The sequence below is a fragment of the Melozone crissalis genome, unplaced genomic scaffold (assembly GCF_028551555.1).
Source record: "Melozone crissalis strain CALT ecotype California unplaced genomic scaffold, PUWL_Pcris_2 ptg000034l_1, whole genome shotgun sequence".
NCBI lineage: Eukaryota > Metazoa > Chordata > Aves > Passeriformes > Passerellidae > Melozone > Melozone crissalis.
In genome coordinates, this window is record NW_026535812.1 from 22,778,831 (window position 1) to 22,797,552 (window position 18,722).

Genomic DNA, 18,722 nt, shown 5'->3' on the forward strand with positions numbered 1-18,722 from the left:
GCTCTGCTGGGTGTAACAGTTTGAACCAGAATTTTTACAGGTGTTGGAACACACTGCAGCCCCAAGCCTTAGCATGTGAACAATGCACTGAAATTCAGGCTTCTCACAAGTCAATGAAAGATTTACCAGAGATTCAAGGGCAGATAGGATTTATCTGAACTATTGCTAGGGAAATTGTGTATTCTGTAAGAGCCCCCCTGATATCAGTCCCCTCAGGGAAACACATCAAATTGGTAAGAGGAAGTATCCTTGTTCTCTGCTGATTATTCCTAAAATAACAAGACCAAAATAAAAGCTCTGCTTTGGAGGATGATATGTAATCTTCATCCTGCTACCTAGCCAGAGTTACAAAAATAGCAGGATTGCAGGAGGTATGGAGGGTCAAAATAAAGGTTACATGCTGATGGTTTTGCAGAGATTTCGTCTGCCTTATCCCAATTTCTCTGCCCCGGTATAAATCAGGAAATTTTGCATGACAGAAAACAACAGCAGCAAACACTCAAGGTCTAAATAAAACCATAAAGAATGGGGGGTTTTGTCATCTTTGACGGCAGGAACCTGTTGTGACACAAATGAAATTAACTCACAATTTTTTTCTGAGTAGTTTATAGATCTTTAGTGCAATAATTGAATCACCATTTCCCCAGGACAGCCTGGTGAGGCTTTGCAAGCACAACCCTCAGTAACTCAAACACAGTGGGGAACAGGGACCTTCTATACCCACCCTGGCAACAACACCATTCAGCAGACAAATCCTTCCCCAAATTTCAGTCTGAAGAAGGTAGAGAGTGATCAAGTAACAACCTGACACCCTTGTTTCCTCTGTCATAGGTAGGAACATGACCCTGTGCTAGAAAACCTGGGATTAGCATTAATAAGAGAGCAGTTCTAGCCCAGGAGCTGCCTGGCGGTTGGTCACCATCACTTACAGTGGATATTGTTAGTCTCTCATTCAGGATTTGTGGAGTTTTTTAACTCCTATGAAGCCTGAACACCACACAAGGTGTCCTTGCTAACGAGAGAACATCTTTCATCCACAGGTCTTCAAGTGGTTTACAAATATCATTAGATTAAGCCTGTGCAGAACCAGAAAACACCATAACCACGATCAATTTTCCTGCTGAGCTGAACACTTGGGAGAATCCCTGCCTGGATCAAATCCCACAGGATTTGAGCGGACAAAAGCCCCAGTGCTGTGCAGAATGCTGTCATCACGCCATGGAGAATGGCACATCCAGCCAGGCCACCAGAGCCACCACAGCTCCAAGGGAACACCTGGGACACATCTCGGGGCAAAGAGGAGCTCTGCCCAACAAGGACACTCCAGGAGAAGGAACAGAACGGATTTTTTTTTTTTTTTTTTTGCAATCAGTTTTGGGTTTGCTGTTGGGGGAGTCAGATCTCCCATCAGTTCCAAGCATGTGACAGAATCCAAAAAGCCCTCAGAAATTCAGGCAGCCCATGGAAAGGAAGGCAGGAGAAGAAAGCCCACAGCTGTAAGCTCTGGCTGTCCTACATCACCATGGAAAAAAAGTAAAGAATCCATTTGTGCTGGAACACCTGGCCTTGGCAGTATTCCTGAACTAGAATATCTATTTCTCCCAGGTTTCAGAGGAATTATCGCCATCATCCCAAACCACACTGCCAATGGACATCCCTCCATGTTCCTCCTCCTCAACTGAACAGTCCATACTCAGTATTGCTCCATATTTCCCATTCCTCAGTGCCAACACCTCAGAGCAGAACAGGAGATGGTCACAGCCCAAATTCCTCAAACAACCAGGCTTCCCCCTCATTCCTGATGTCATCTCCACCATTTATCAATCCTTCCCATGTGTCCCAGCTACCCCTTCCCTCCAGAATTACATCCCCATCTAACATATTTAGCTGAAGTTCAGAGGCATTGTTCCCAAGCCATTCTTAGCACAAAGTCTGCCATTTGTTTCCCATCCAAGGAAGATCTTTGTGTGCCCAAAATCTTGCCTGTTTTTCCTCCTTTCCATTACGTCAGTCGGTCTAATAAAACCCTTGCCTTACTTAGCAACCATGCCTCACTTAGCAGGCTTTTTAAAATGACTCTCCCTCCAGTGAATAGAACATCATGTTCTGATAATTCATGCATATCTCCTTTTATTAGAATTGCCTAAAACTTTCCAGATAAAGGTACATTCATATGCATCGCTCTTCCATAAATAAAAGAGAGGAGCTGACAATTGTTGTAATGACACGCTGAGCCCATCCCACAAGTTCCTCCTCATGTGATATTGCCATGCTTCCAGGAATAGCAGCATTGACTTCTAGGATATGGTTAATGGGAACAAATGACGCTCGCAGAACAAAACAAGCCAGCAGCAGAGTCATATGTTTATGAAGATTTATTCAAAGTAAGCCATTCCTCCTCGGTGCCCTTGGGATAATTTAAAGGCAGATATCAAAACTGCTGAAACACTATAATTAAATTGCAGCAATTGCATAACATGTAATCCCGTGCTGGCAAAGCTGGGAATCAAGCATGCCCTCTCCAACAGTTCAGCATCGTCACAGCTCCCCACACACACACAGCCAGCAGGGCAGGTTTTGGGATATCTGACTCACTGGAGACCTCTAAACCTCAGAACAGCTCCTGGAACCAGTGAAGGCACAATCCAGCACTGTGGCACTCTAATTAGAGGCCATCCAGGAGTGAGCTGAAGCCTCAAGTTGATGTAGTGGTGTATCAGAGAACAGCTCCTGTTTCACTGCCCTCTGCATTCAGAAGATGTTTCTTAATGGGAGTTTAAGTGTTAAAACAAGCAAAAGTCTCAAAGGCATATTACGGGCCAGTGTTTGATTGATACAGCAGTGCCTTTAAACCCTTTTGCACTGGTGCTCTGTGCCAGCCAAGGCTAACACCAAGGCTATTATTAGCTTGTCAGTCTGACTCAGGCAAGGCAGAAAGCTCTCTTAATATTTGCATTAGGAGACTGCCCTTTAAACAAAGACACCCTACACACTCCCAGCTCAGGACTTGAGATTCTAATGAACAGATAATTAGACCAACACAGAGCAAGAGCAGCCTGGGCTAATCATCTGGCTGAGGTGCCTGTGAACCTCGGCACAACGGGAAAAGTTCAGAGAAAATTAAAAGCATCTCCAGGCGGGATGTAATTCATTCCTACGTTTGGAATTTTAAAGAGAAAAGGAACAGATCTACCACAAAAATTGGTTTGAGTTGGAAAGGACCCTAAAGATTACTCAGTTCTAACCCCTGCCATGGGCAGGGATACATTTCACTATCCCAGGCGGCTCCAAGCCCTGGCCTTGGACAGTTCAATTTGTAAAGGTCCATCATATCTCTGTGATAGGGATATTTTCTTTTTCTGCCCAACACCTGGAATGCCAAAGGAAATCTCTCATTCTACCCATCTACTTTTATCCAGCTCAACACAAGGAGCTGAAGGTAGGCAGATTTAACAGCAGTGAGAGAGCAAACACACATCAAGATATCCCTAAAGGTTTCTTTCAACAGCACAAACTTTAAATCAAAACATTAACGAAGACGAATTTGGCTGTCTGATTTCAGGTCTTTCCACAGAGACTGCCTGAATGACACCACCTTCTACACTGAGTCAGACAGCTGTTAGCATCCCCCTAAAAATGAGATGTTGCAGCCTGCATTGCCTCAGCTGACGGATTTGCAGCCTGAACACTATTGATCTTCCCATAAATCAGTCAATAGACGAAACCTGTCATCAGGAGCAACTTGCTGGAATCCTGGATTTTTCAAAACACTAATTGGTTGCTGCTCCTTCCCCTTATGCTGCTATTAAAAGTTTAGAAAACCTCAGTCTGCTTACTCAGTTTTAGTTTGAAAAGATCAAATAAGAGTTTTCTGAAGGGAACCAAGATTACAGTCAGGGCTAAACTCTCCACTGCTGTGATGATAACTGGTTTTGCACTGGAGGTACACTGATGTTGATCTGAAAATAGTTGTACACTGCTACAAAGGATTCGGTCAGGAGCTTTTGTAGGCTAACTGTCTGAATCCCCTCACACCTCCAACATCACCACTGTCTTATAAAAAAGACTTTTAGAAAGACAAGGTGGCAGCTTTCAGAAACATGTGGCACTGCAGAGGAGAAACAGCCAGCAGCATGATGTTGTGCGCAAAAGAGATGCTGATTAAAAGTTTTTAATCTATATGATCTCAATTGGAAAGGAGAAAAAACTGTGTTCAAATAACACAGAATAAACTGTGTTATTTGAACACAGGAAAATAAAAGTCAAATTGGGAAATAGGGCACAGAAACAAAAGGTCCAAAGAACAAGTTACATATATTGGCTTATATATATAAATTTTGTCTCTAGGTACATAGTGCTTAATTGTACACTGCTACAAAGGATTTCATTAGGAGCTTTTCAGGTGAACTGTCTGAATCCCCTCACACCTCCAACATCACCATTGTCTTATAAAAAAGACCTGCAAAAAGAAAAGGTGGCACCTTTCAGAAACATGTGGGAAATAGACCACAGAAACAAAAGGTCCAGAGAGCAAGTTACATATATTGGCTTATATATATAAATTTTGTCTCTAGATACATATTGCTTAATAATTCACAAAGGCCAGAATGACAGAAAAGGCTTTTATTATTTTTTTTTTAAGCTGCCAAGCTCCCCTTTCTACCCTTAATCTATTTTAAGGCTCATTTCCCTGATCAAATTAATCAGCACTACCAGAGACAATTAGGACATCCTGCTCCCTTGACCACTAATCAATCCCTGCTCTCTCCTGATCCTGTATCAATATTTGTGATGTTCACAGCCCCTGTGGGACACAGCTTGTAAGCACCAGGCTCATTTAGATTAGGTTCTCATTATCACAAGGTCCAGCACACCAGGCTGCCCCATCCCACAGGTTGCTAATGCACTGCTGCGTCTCACTCTCATCCTCCCTCTGATTAGATGGAGCAGCCAAATAACATGAGAGTTCCTTCAGCCTTTGTGCCCTGCATCTAGATGAAGAGCAAATCGATAGGAGATGATTAATTACACACTCAGCTATTATAACAACAATAAGATTTTTGGTTCTTGCCGCTATCAAAGTGCGGCGCCCGTCGTTTGCCTTCCACTTAACCATCCTCCTCTCTCCCCCAGCACAGAATCATCTATTTGGGTTGGCAAGGAAAGCAGAAGGTAAACATGCACATCTACATCATTTAACCATGATTGGTCAAGCCACTTTTTTTTTTCTTAAATAAGGGAGTGATTTTTATTTTTTTTCTCTTGTAGTGTCATGTAGATTCAATCCCCAGTAACACCCAGTTTTATAGTTCTGTCTACATCCAGGAGAGCACCAGAGACCAGGCCAGCACAAACACTCAGCTTTACAAAATTTAAGGACCCAGGTCCCAAGGATCTGTCTCTTAATTAGAAAATCATATGGGATATCACATAAAGGAGGCTAAGAAATAGCTGGCATGCACTCATTGTTAAAACAATGAATCTTAAAGTAGATAAGGGTCCAAAATCCACATTAAATTGAGGGTGTAAAAGTCTGAAATCAGAGAGGGGAAGCTCTAGGTGCAATTTCACATTAACTACACCCACTGCCATTATCACTGCCCTGTGTGTAACACCCCAGCAAACTCCAGTCCCCAATAAACCAGCCAGGTGCACACACCTGAGCTCCCTGCAGCAGGAAGGCACAAAGGGACCTGATGTTCAAATATTCACACAAGAATCATTCCGAGTGTCACACCACATGTCACGAGGAGAGAAAGCTCACCCTGGTTTACAGCAGGTGCCACACTGTTTGACAATGAAATGAGCTAGAAGGCACTGAAATCCTCAGTTCTATTTCAGCAACCACATCCAGGAATTGGTCACTGCTTTTTTGGTGCCTGCCAGATTTTAGCAGTTTCGAAGCAAAACTTTTTTTTAAAGCTTACTTTTAAAATAACATGGAATATATACCTTCCAATCAAACATGATAACATCTAATGTATGCAATATATGTAAAAAAAAAAGAAAAACCCCTACATGCCAACATTTTAGGTGTTAAAATATTCTAAGTCTTTTACTTCACTATTAATCATTACCTTGATACCAATGTCCATTTTTGAGGGGTTTGGGATTTTTTGTTTGGTTTGAGGTTTTTGGTTGTTTGCTTTAACATTAAGAAATTTTGGTTAAGCTAAATATTTAATTAATTTGGACCACAGAAAAACTAACATGCATTAGTGGATTAGTGTTCAACAGTGGCAAAGTAGAAGGGGGAAAAAAATCTCAATTGATATCTTTTGGGTTAGAAACTTATGCTGAGGTTCTAAATAACCCACAGTTCCTGGTGTTAATGTACAGAGAGAGAGATGGACAGGCTCTGACTCACAATTATAAGATACAAGCAATATCATGATGAGAGAAGTTTATACAGCTGTATTTTCACCCTTGATGGTGCACTGGTCAGGCAGGGAGAGCACCAGCAACTACAAAACAAAGGGCAAACACTGAAGAGTCTCCAGAGGGCTGAGGTGTATAAAAACTCATTTTCTATAGAGGAATATTCCAACCTAAAGACCAGGCCCAAAATACCCAATTGTTCCACAATTTATGGGGATTTCTTCATTAAAAAACAGCACAGAGCACTCTATAAAGCCTATTATCAGGCACACCCTGAGACATTATGCTAAATTTTCAATATTGAATTAGGCCACGTACATAAAAACATGGTCTGGGCATGGCATTCTCTTCTAAGCAAGATTTTGTGCCAAGCTCTGCTCTGATTTACAAAGGGAAGACAGCAAGGTGTTTCTACGAGAGATCACAAAAACAAATGTCAGCACTCTGACTTGAACAACACTCCCCTTTCCACACACAAATATCCATCCACAGAGCTCAGAGATGGAGCTCAGGACACACATCACAGCCCTCACCATCTCCCAGCAAAGGCAGAAATATCAAGTTCCCCCCTGGAACAATTAATGACTAGTTTTAAAGCAAGGCTGGAAGCTGGAACCCAAAGCACAAGCTGCATACGTTCAGTACATCATTTTCAAATGCTTTGATTTCGCAGTAATGAAAGGAAATTTCTTTCTGCTCAGAAATAAATTAAAAGCAATAGATTTGAGAGGGGAATGTAAGCAATAACAGGCTTGGATTTCAGAGGAAGGAAATCTATTAACTGTGTTCAAAGAGAGAAGGTATTTAATTGGTGAATAACACAAGTCTGCAATATGGGCTGTTAACCCTCTGGGAGCCAAAAGTGTCACTGCCATCAAAGTTCTGCTAAAAAGTCACCTGGAGACCAGGCCTGCCACCACAGATAATCTCATCCCTCCTCACCAGGGGGCTTCTCCACATTTATTAACAATATTCCACAGCCTGTCATACCTAGATCATGGCATGCCTACAACCAGGAAAAGCAAAACAATGCAGAAGAAAAGTCAAAGCAAAAATCAGACAATTTTCTCAAGAAATACTGCAAAAACACATTTCAAGCACATTAAACTATTGCATAAATAACTAAACTATAGCAGCATTCTATAACAATTACACCTAAAGAAACCTGACAAGATTTTTCCTCTTAGGGTGTATTTTTGGAGAGTAATGTGAGAAGTCCAATCCCATTAAAAGTGAAGGGGCATTACCCTTTACTTTTTTACCTTAAATGTGCAGATTTAAGAATCATACAGTACATGTGAGCTACTGTGATTATAAAGAGAATTTCTAAACCTCTTGTGAGATTTAAAACCATTTTATGATGTCTCTGATTCAAACCCAGGAGTTTCTAAAACTGGAAAATATTTACAGTTCAAGTTCATCTTTGATAAATATAACAACTTCAGGCTATCAGATTTTACTGTGCTGTCTTGCAGCTATTTCAGAGTTTAGGAGAAAGTCTTGATCTCATTTTTCTCCTGAAGAGCAGGAAAACGTCATAAATCAGGAAAAGCACAGCACCACCACGACACTCGTTCATTATCCTCAAGTCTCCTGACAGTGAATACACTGGGGCAGAAAACGAGGAAAAGAGCGCTTTGCCATCTGTTAAAAGACTAAATTCAAAATTAATATTCCTCCAGGAGCTGTGAAACAGAAGCTTGAAGTGCTGCAAAGTCCTGAGGAATGGATTCTGTGCTGCAGAGCTGACCAGCATGAGCTCTATCTGCTGGCAGCAGCCTGTAGTGCACAGGCTGAAAAAAAACTATTTCTGTTCGGTGTGATCTTCACAAAGATCAGAAACATCTCAGTCTTCAACGGCAAATTCAAGGGTTGGGGAAATAGGGGATGAAACCACCACGAATTTTATGCCAACGCATTTAAACCATGCTTGCTAAAATCACATTATCCAAGCCTCAAAGGCTGATTTTACTGCAACTCTATGGAGTCTGAGCAGACAGGAATGGGAAGAAGGGCTTCAGGTTTCAGCTGACAACAAGTTGGGCAAAATTGAGCCTAAAATCAAAATTTGCCAATGACTCTCTCAGTTGCCAGCATCACTTCAATCAAGGTTTAAAGGGAAATATTTACTTTGTACATCTCACTTGATGTACAAATTTAATATAAATTTAAACTATGCTACAAATTTGAATACACCACTAGCAAACCTTACTTTCACCAGAAAAACTTGCAAATTTTAACTACAAAACCTTCAAGTGTAAGATAACCCATCCAAAGAAGTCAAGGGGATTCCACTACATTATTCAGCTCAGCTCTAAAAAGGAAACATACTTTAAGCCCTTATTTAACGCTAGGAAGACAAGCTTTCCTCACACCTGCAAATTGACATCGCTGGAGGTGAAAATAAAGCATATTGGCTAAACAGCCAATACATTGAGACAATTTCTCACCAAGAAATGATTACACAATCTACTTTTCACATCATTTTGGTCAGTATTATAACAAAATTCCAGGCTCCAGGTTTAAGTTGTATCTCTCTATACTTTGTGGAAGCATTTCTCGTTTTGTTTTCTGCGCTGCATTCCAAATATTCAAATTGACATGCAATTTGTTCCGCTGTAACAATCACAACTCAGAGGCATCCCCTCATGTGGAAACACTCTGCACAACAGCAGTTAATTCTTGAAATGTGGGAAATAGTGGACTTTGCCTTTTTTAATTATACCTTAAAAGGAATTTTTATTTATGTAACTTGAAGAAAGTGTCTACAGGCACATCTGTTTGCAGGGGTGCAAAACCAGCCCTGTGTCACTGCACCCAACAGCTGGAGCAGCTGAAGGGCCAGGTTTACTCGAGGCTTGCAGATGCAGATAACATGTGGATGCTAGAGTTTCCTTTTGGGAACGTGATTTATCAGGAGGAGGCCAAGAAAGCTGATACTGCCCCAAAGAATTGGAGGAGCTGGAAAACAGCAACTCAGCCAGGAATCCACATCCAGGTGTTCCTTGGAATGCGACCAGACTGCTCGTGGATAAAGTGAAAATATGCAGATACAACGCGTGAGCAGTGAAGAAAACCAGTTTTATTGCAAGATTGAGACTGGATCCTCTAAAAGCAGAGCAGCCCCTTCAGATGTCATCCTGGACCTGCAGAGCCACAGTCAAGGGGTTTAATGCTGACAGAACCAAACTGATCTCCTGCCTTTGGCAAGGAAATCCTCACCCACCTCACCTGGGAACAGAGGAATCCATTCTTGAGCCCTGTCCCAGTCCCAGCTCTGAAAGGTGACATTTATTGCACAAAGGGGGTTCCCAGCACACAGCTCACACCTCCACTGCCTCTGCTCTGCCCTGCACCCCTGACTATGAGCAGACATCTGCACTGCTCCAGCTCCCAGGGGAATGCTTGTCTGGGAGAGGATTTACCACTTCTGACAGCAACTCAAGTCCTCTTTAGTTCCCATTTCTGCCCTGTCCCACAGCTCCCCCTGATTTCTAGATAACCCCCCTGATGCTGGATAACCACACATCACACTTGCATTGTCTTACATACCCCAGTTTTGGGCTAGAGAGCTCACTACAAAGTGTCAAAAATGTGCTTTTTATCATCAGATATTGTAATTCCTCATTTAAAGACCCGAATATGCTTTACAATGAAAATGGCATATCTGTTCTCTGGTCATTCCAGAGTTCTCTGAAGTTCTATTAGAGGACCATCAAGGGCTAATTGTATGGAAAAGCAGTTGATAGAAATATCTCATAATTCTCTAATCTGTTCTACATTAAATCTCCTCAGGGGGCTTGGAAGCAGAACACCAACATCCCCACAGATCCCTCCCATTCCTAGCTAGGAGCAAATGCTCAAGTTAGCAACAGAACAAAAACAATTATGAAGAATATCCTGTGTAGCCTCAGCCACATAAGATCTCAATCAAAACAACAGCAAGGAACACACTCAGCATGGCGTGTTCCAAGGGATGCATTTGCTGTTCTGATTTCATTGACTGCAGATGACCAAAGTCAAACCAGAATTGTTAGAAAAAGGGGATTCATTTCAAAAATCCTCCTGGACATGTCACTGTTTCTTGGTGAAAGCTGGCAGAGTCATTCCTGAAGGGTGGTGACATCTTGCATTTGTGCTTACACTAAAGTCCCTAAATAGCAAGAAAGTTTGGAGTAATACTTATACTTGCTCCAGCTTGGGAAAATCAGGAAGAAAGGCAGCAATTTCAGCATTATGACTGTTGGGAAAAGCACTGAAGGCTCTGACACAGTCTGGGGGTTTGGGTGGCTGCTCCTGATTGCTGCTGGCTGTCAGTGCACTGCTGCTGCCACTGACTCCAGCATCCTCACACAGCATCCCTTCCAGGAGGGAATGCCTCCTCTGCTCTTTCAGCGACACAGCCTTTAAAAAGGTAAAGGCAAACAAAAAATTCTTTGGAGGCAATTCACAGTTAACAGCACCTCCAGCCTCAAAAGTGCAGAATCATAGTTATTACTGATGTCAACTGCAAACAGATTAATGTAGGCCAATGCTATTCCTCCTCCTGATGGAGTAATTGCTCAGAAAGAGAGCACAAAGCATGCCTGAAAGGAACACAGAGCACTTTTAACAAAGGAAAATGTTTTACCACAGAATGAGCTTAACTTCTCTAAGCACTGTGATGGATACTTCGTGCTCCAGCAAAATGGAGTAATATAAACCACCTTAAAAGCACTTCTGGTAAATGCTGTGTAAATATGTATTGCATAGAAAGCCAGTGAGCAATAGGCTTGGAAATCTCAATTTTCAGACAGAATAAAGAACTAAACTGAAAGCAAATACAAGACATTAATTATGAAAGAGTGGCATGAAGTTGATGAAGATAAAACCCAGGAAGACAAGAGAGGTTAGAAATTAGGGTATACACAGGTATTTGAAAAGGCTCTTGTCAGGTTGCTTTGAGGGGGGAGTAGGGGGGTACAACATTCCTTAAAACACAAGACGAGAAAGGTACACGAGGAAAAGTAAAGGTACACAGGAAACAGTTTCCATCAACATTCGATTTCAACACGCGAAAACTTTAACCACAGATTTCGTGCATGCAACCAGCTACTCCCTTCTAGAACCCGACCCGAGAGCCACCTCCGGACACAAACATTCCACCGCGTTTACAACAAAGAGCGTTTGCTGCTCGCGCCGTGCAGAACCCCTCGGAGAAAGTTCCCCGGCGCCGCTGCAGCCGCACACGTGCGGGCCCGGCTCTTTGTGCGCTCCGGCCGCGGCAGGATGGAGGGATGGACGGAGGGATGGAGGGATGGGATGGATGCTCCTCACTCCCTGCCGTTCCCGCACGGATCCCCGATCTCTGTCCTGCTGCTCTCCCCACGCTGAGAGCAAAGGCAGGAGCAGCCCCGGAGGTGCCTTCACCTCTCACAGCAAAGCCAAGCCCAGCCCAGCCCTCCCTCCCGGAGCACCGCAAGCCCATCCAGGACAGCCCAGCGGGTTGGGGGATGCGCGGAGTTGCGGCGAACCCACCCAAACTTTCCCCGGAGCCGAGGGGAGCAGGAGCCGCCCGGCAGGGCCACCCACAAGCGGCGTGTCCCGGCCGAGCCCGCACACTCACACGGCCCCGCACTCTCACACGGCCCCGCACTCTCACACACAGCCCCTCACACTTACACGGCCCCGCATACTCACATAGCCCGTACACTCACTCACAGAGCCCCGCACAGACAGTCCCATGCCCCACACAGACAGTCCCAGGCCCCGCACAGACAGTCCCAGGCCCCGCACAGACACTCACATGCCCCGCAGCAGCAGCGGCCCCGCGGCCAGAGCGCAGCCCAGCAGCGCGGGCAGCAGCAGCAGCGCCGGCCCGGCCCGCATGGCGCTGCGGGGAGCGAGGCCGGAGCAGCACCGACACCCGCAGCAGCAGCAGGAACAGCAGCGGCAGAAGCAGCAGCCCCGGCCCCCAAATCATTTAAAGCGGCGGCAGAGCCGCGCCACGGGCGGGGCCGCTCCGGGCCGGCCCCATCCCCGCCCCGCCGGGCCCGCCCCGCAGCGCGGAGCCGTGCCGTGCCGTGCCGAGCCGAGTCGAGTCGAGTCGTGCCGTGCCCAGCCGAGCCGAGCTGAGCTGTGCCCGCGTCCCGTGCCGTGCCGTGCCGTGCCGTGCCGTGCCTGTGTCCCGGGAGCTCCCCGCGGGAACGCTGCTGTGCTCCGGCAGGAGATGGGCAGGGATGTTCTCCATGCCCGTGCAGTCTCCAGCCGCCCGCCCTGCTCGCCCTGCGCTGCCGGGATGCTGACGGACACGGATCTTGGCCGCTCTTTATTTCCTCTGGCCCTTTGTTCTGTGCAGGATGCCCAGTGCAATCGTGTCTGAGCGCTTCCGAGAGGGAACCGTGAAAATAAGCGTTGAACATCTTGAGGGAGGGATAACACCGCTGCTGCCGAGAGTTACTGACAGCAAGAACATAAAACTGGGAACTCAGGAGTGGTTTTTAAATCCCAGGGCTGCCTGCCGTCCTCCAGATCATCCTCTCATCTTTATGATCTCTCCAGACCTTTACTGCTGTCAAAACACAACTCTTTCCCCTTTACTGCTGAGGGAAGGGAGACCAACTGACCTGGAAAGGGAGCTGCGCATAGTAGCACATAAAAAATTGAGAAAAACACACCTTAAGCGTTTTATGATCTAATGCAGGTCTCCAGGTGCGTTACAGCACGGCTTCCCTCTCTCCAGAGAGCTGTGACTAACCAGGCCCTGGGCTGTGAACAGCAGATGGGCCCTGAGCCAGCCAGGGCTAAAATCTGCGATTCCTTCCCTTGGTCTCCCCTTGCTCTGAGGGAGCTCCTGCACAAATCTGTGGCAGGCACAGCTGGGTGGGTGCACCAGCATCCTCACCAGCCAGCAGTCAGCCTCTGCTTCACAGAGCATTCATTTGTCTCCCTCGCAGCCCTGTAACACGATACACCCACTTCTCATTTTCCACACACTTTACAAGTGGTTTCCTGTATGGTTTTTATTTTTCCAAGGCCTTCGCTGGAGTAGGTAAACATTTACCATTCATAACAAGAAAACTGGTTTTATATTGTTCATTGCTTTGAAGCTTGCATGGACATGATCCCTTGGAGATTTTATCAACTGATTTCTTTTTCATGGGGAAGAAAACTCACAGCTGTTATCTGGCCTTCGAGCAGAATAATTGTACCCTGAAATTTCCAATGAATGGCTGAGTCTTTCTTGTGTCTGGAGTAGTTTTAACTCCACAGGACCTTGTGTTGAGCTAATCTCATTACCTCCTGCAGACAACATAGTTTTTAATCATTTTATTTCTTAAATCCCAGAAAATCTTTCTTCATTAAATAATAGACCTTCATTATGTCAAGGCTGAATGTTCATTATGTCCTGTGATGTCATCCCAACCTGGATTATTTTCAGGATCACATCATGGCAAAATAGCAAAAGATCTCATTCCTCAGTTGTTGGGGATTTTTCCAGGAGAGGTAAATTAGTCTTAAAAAAATACTTTAATTTTTTCCATCTTAAGGAACAAACTATTCCAACATTGTTCTTCAAAGCTGTGTGTGATCATTACAAACTATACGCAACATTTATTATACCCAGTTGTTAGGAATAATGGACCAGCAATATGCAAACTGGGAGGTACCGAAATGCAGAGTGAAGGCCACTAAATAGATGAGACCTTTGCCTGGGGGCCACACAGCAAAATGCAGCTGCAGCCAAACCCTGGAGTAAAATATCCCTCCTTTCTGAGGAGGCTTTAGCTGCTGTGACCTTGGCGTTGTCCTGAGCTCCAAAGCCAACCCAGCCAGTGCAATGTGCTCTTCTCACAAATCCAATGCTTTCTCCTCTGCTGTGTTTTATTTGAGAATATCCTGCAGAGCTGTTGGCTTTAATGGGATGACTCCCATGGGCAGAGTTGCAGCATTGGTGGAAGGAGTTTCAAAGCCTCCTGAGATAATTGATCTGCTGGGATCCCAAGTCAGTTAAACCTTCAGACCTGACTCAGAGGTAGAAGCTGACTCATTTATTCCACTTTTTACGCTGGGCTCTGGTAAAAAGGGCTCTGGGAACAGCATTAGTGACTTCTTTATATTCCACATCCTTGCTGTGACCAACCAGGCACCTTCCTGCTGTTCTGAAGTTTATTTTCTATAACTTCTACATCCTTGACCTCAGCATCTACAAACAGCACCCTGGCCACTACCAAAGCAGTCACTGGACAGTTGACCACAGTGAACCTTTTCCTGGCTGGGAAAAGGAGTAAATTAAATTGCATCTTGCTCAGCTAAACCAGCTTTTGAGCTGAGCAGGTAAAGTGCCAATTCCCCTTGGTGGCTTTGTGCAGTTATAATGGGATGCAATTGCCTGGAGTACAAGTGGTTAGGGGAAAAAGAAAACAGCTTGTGCCCTCCATATAGTACTGAAGGACTTTCTAAGGGATGGAAATTGCATTATTCTCCTCTCCTGTTGATCAGAAAATTGTTCTGTCACATTCCAGTGCAATCCAAATTCAGCACGGTATTTACAACAACGTCCAGATCACGAATTCTGTAAAAGATTTGGTATTTGGTATCTCTCACAATGTTCCATCCCATCCTCTCCACTTTAAAGCATATTTCCCCCCTCATTAGCATTTTAATTTTGATGTGTAATTTCCTGCAAACAGGCTGTGACAGTTGTTGTGTATCCCCAAGCATGAACGAGTGTTGCCCAAAACTTTGAGTCAGTGTCACGCCATCCTGTTCTATTTTCATTTTTCTGTCTAATTCTCAGCATCTCCATTGCCAGTCTTTTTAAATTGTAGCTAGTTACAGGCTTTAACAGTCCAATCTGATATAAAGAAATTTTCGTGCAGAGATTGTAATTAGGAAGGCTGAGCTCTGTTCTGTTATTAGCAGAATTGTGATTTTTGGAGTGGTGGGTTAATTGCTAATAACCATATGCAATGCTTCTGTCAAGATGTTTCCCATTACAGTAATTAACTTAGCAGCTGGGGTAACAGACATTTACCATTTGTCTTCACAGTATCCCTGATTTAGGATTGCTCCAAAACCCTTTTTGGACTCTGTTTGTTCAATTCCCAGGTGAAAGATGAAAAAGAGGGGAAGCTGAGGAGGGGAGATCTGGGAAGAGAAATAGTACCTGTTCCAGATGTAACGTGTCTGTCAGGGGATCCTCAGGAATTCTGGATTTTTCTTCACTAATCCCAGCCTTGGACCATCATTTTCATCAGCACCAACAGAATGGAGAGCATGGCAGAGCAGCCTAAAACAGAGAATGTTTTCAGAAATGATTACTCAGCTGCTCAAATTAATCTGATCATTATTGAGGATTTATTAAATGAAAAGTGCAGAATTTTTCATTGCCTATTCATATCCTTAAACCCCAAAATCCCTGTGGTAGGGGATTTTTTTTCTTCATGTTTTGTAGTCAACTATACAGATATAAACATTTTTTGTTAATTACTTCCTTTCTGTGCTGTCTCACTGGAGCTCCTTCCTCCAGAGCTGTGCCAGAATTGCAGTAATATTATTAAGTATATGGCCAACCTGAAAATTAAGAAGAAAATAAAGTTGTTCTCTGAAGCCAGATCACACGACAGAGCAGCAGCAGTTTCATTGATTTAATTCATCAACACAATATATTGAAGTAATTCATTTTGTTTACGAGATAATTTTAAAGACTTTTAAAACCATGATGCCAGATTTATCCTTTTTTTTTTATCTTTTTAAAGTTTGATCTGGCCAGAGCAAATTCTGTACAATGCCACATTAAGGAAGGTTTGTTAATACCCTTAAAGATGTAAAGCAGCATGCCAAGGGCACGGGAAGCTTTCTGTGTTGCGAGGAATTGGCTTTGCTCCACTGCAAGGAATTGGGGAATGCTAATTTACAGCAACTGAGGATCTGGCCCGTGTTGTTAATCATAATTATGGACTTATTTTGGGAGGTGCATTTTCCAAACTAGTTGGGGGAGACAAGAAAATTAAGTTAAAATTATTTTCTTCCACAGGAGGTAAAAGCAGCACATAAATAAATACTTGGTGTGGCAGTAGATCTTTAAAACCTACAATAGTTTCTGGCACTGCAGCGTCCTGTGATATTTTTTCCTCCAGCACACAATAGTAAGTTTCTGATAATAGTGCTCACAGACAGCTTTGATTATAACCACTTGTCAGGGAATGGATAACTAGGAAAATAACACCACATTCAACTGTAAAAAATGCTGCCTGGAGTACATTAACAGAGTGATAATTTCTGCTAATAGCAGCCTCCGAACCCCATCCATTACCTTGGAGTTGAAATCCCTGCTTCATTTCTGTCCTTGCGAGCATTTCTGCCCTCTGACCCTCTGTCCCGTTCCTTGGGGGCAGCAGAGCCATCCACAGGCACCAGGAGTGAGGACAAATCCGTGTGTGAGCACTGTGGTGGGCACTGGGGACAGGACACTGCTGGTGGGCAGGGGTGTTTGCTCAGTAGGTTTGCATTATTTGGGAATTCTCTGCCAGCATCCTGCTCCTTCCCCGGCCTCCTCCTCCTCCTCCTCCCTGCCAGCTGGAGTCACCAGCTGCACTCTCCCAGTGCCGCAGGAGTTTGGGTTTCATTTGTGTTCCTTAAGAGGAGAGGGCAGGGAGGGAAAATAGAAAAGGTCTGAACAATTCAACCCCAGAGCAGTAGGATCAGAGAATCACAGAGTTGTCAAGGTTGGGAAAGACTTTCAGGAGGACAATCAAAATCCACTGTCAGCCACCACTGCATTCACCTCTAAACCACGTCCTCAAGTGCCACATCCTCAGGCTTTTTGGACACTCCATGGACAGTGACCCCACCACTGCCCTGGGAGGTTTGTTCCAATGCTTACAACCCTTTCCACAAAGAATTTTTCCCTAAAATCAGCTGTAAACCTCCCCTGGCAATACTTAGGACCTTTTCTTCTTCTCCTGGGGAACACACCTGGCTCCCCTCACTACAACCTCCCTTCAATAAGGTCCTCACCCCACTCAGTCTCTCCAAACAGCAAAAATGTTCAAACAAAGTATTTCTCTATTTCTTTTTGACATAATTAGGAGAAGCCCATCGATATTCGAGTCAGGAGGATATTTCTGTAGGGACCCATTACATCTGATTGGGAAAATAAAATGTTACCCACATCCACAATTACTTCTATAAAGACCACTGATCTCATCCCTGAGCTTTTCTCTTCAGCATTAGTTAACCAAAACTCTGGTAAGAACAGGCTCTTGACAATATAATCCTAAAATAAGTTTTATGTTGGCAGGCAATAGCAACTGGGAGTACTTTCATCTATTTCTGGATTTGGGATAACGACACTCCAGTGAGTGGATAATCTGGTGTGCTTGTGTACATTCCAATTAAAATCCCACACTGGGGGGAAAGTCACATCTTCTCTGACCTACACAGGTGAGAGCCAAATGTACCTCTAAATTTAATGCAGCTATTCCAGCCTCATCTCAACCCAAAGGAAAGAATTAGGGCTTAGAAAGTTTAGAGCAATCCATTTTTTGGCAGGGCCGTGTATTACTAAATATTTTCTAGGAGGAACTATTTTATTTGGTTTTTAACATTTTTTTTTTTTTCCACAGCGATTTTTTGGCCACGCTGATACCCACCTGAAAGCAGCTGAACAAGCAATTCATTCAAAAATTTAGCAGAGAACCTTCATGCTTGTTCATTCAGAGAAACCAAATTTGGGATATTCATGCTAGGGATGTTTAAAGGTTCATCAAGTCAGGAGATACTGAGAGCCCTTGGAGGCTTGGCCAATCTGATTATCAAATATTCCTGATTCATCCAGAGGACAGGAAATTTCAGAGAGTTATCCTCTAAGAAAATTGAAACAAATAAATGAAAATACCAAAAAAAAACACCCAAAAAACCAACACAAGAAACTCTTAAAACATGTGATAAAAGAGGTTTGCTGGCCCTGATGAATTTTTCAGTTGGTTCACAGCACAGCTCAGTGAGTGCCAGGGCAGCACTAAAGGGATGAAGTCAATCACACAAAGCAGGCACTAACAACACTCCAGCAGCCTCAGCCTGTTAAACCCCAGCCCCAGCCAGCACTGATACTTCAATCATTCTAATTTATCCTCCGGGGTAGGCAGCCCCCTCAAAATTTGGGTTTTAGATGTTCGAGCTGGCAACTCTCATCTACATCACTGAAAATGCAGTCACAAAATAAATCAAAGTGAAAGAGGGCTCAGAAGTGGGATTCTCCTCAGGGTTTGCCCATCCCTTTGGGATTGCTGGTGGATCTCAGATGTGAGCAGCCTGAGCTCCCCCCTTTGTCTGACACAGTGCTGAGCACATCACTGGCA

General features: G+C 44.1%; 1 protein-coding gene across 1 annotated transcript in view; it reads right to left on the reverse strand.

Annotated features, from left to right (window-relative positions):
- LOC128940680 (multiple epidermal growth factor-like domains protein 6) overlaps positions 1–12,287 on the reverse strand; it is a 191,027-nt gene extending 178,740 nt beyond the window's left edge. The window contains exon 1 of the mRNA XM_054282277.1: positions 12,164–12,287. Within this exon, the coding sequence (XP_054138252.1) occupies positions 12,164–12,246 (83 nt within the window). The 5' untranslated portion in view covers positions 12,247–12,287. The remainder of the gene's footprint in view (positions 1–12,163) is intronic.
- Positions 12,288–18,722: the final 6,435 nt, after the last annotated feature.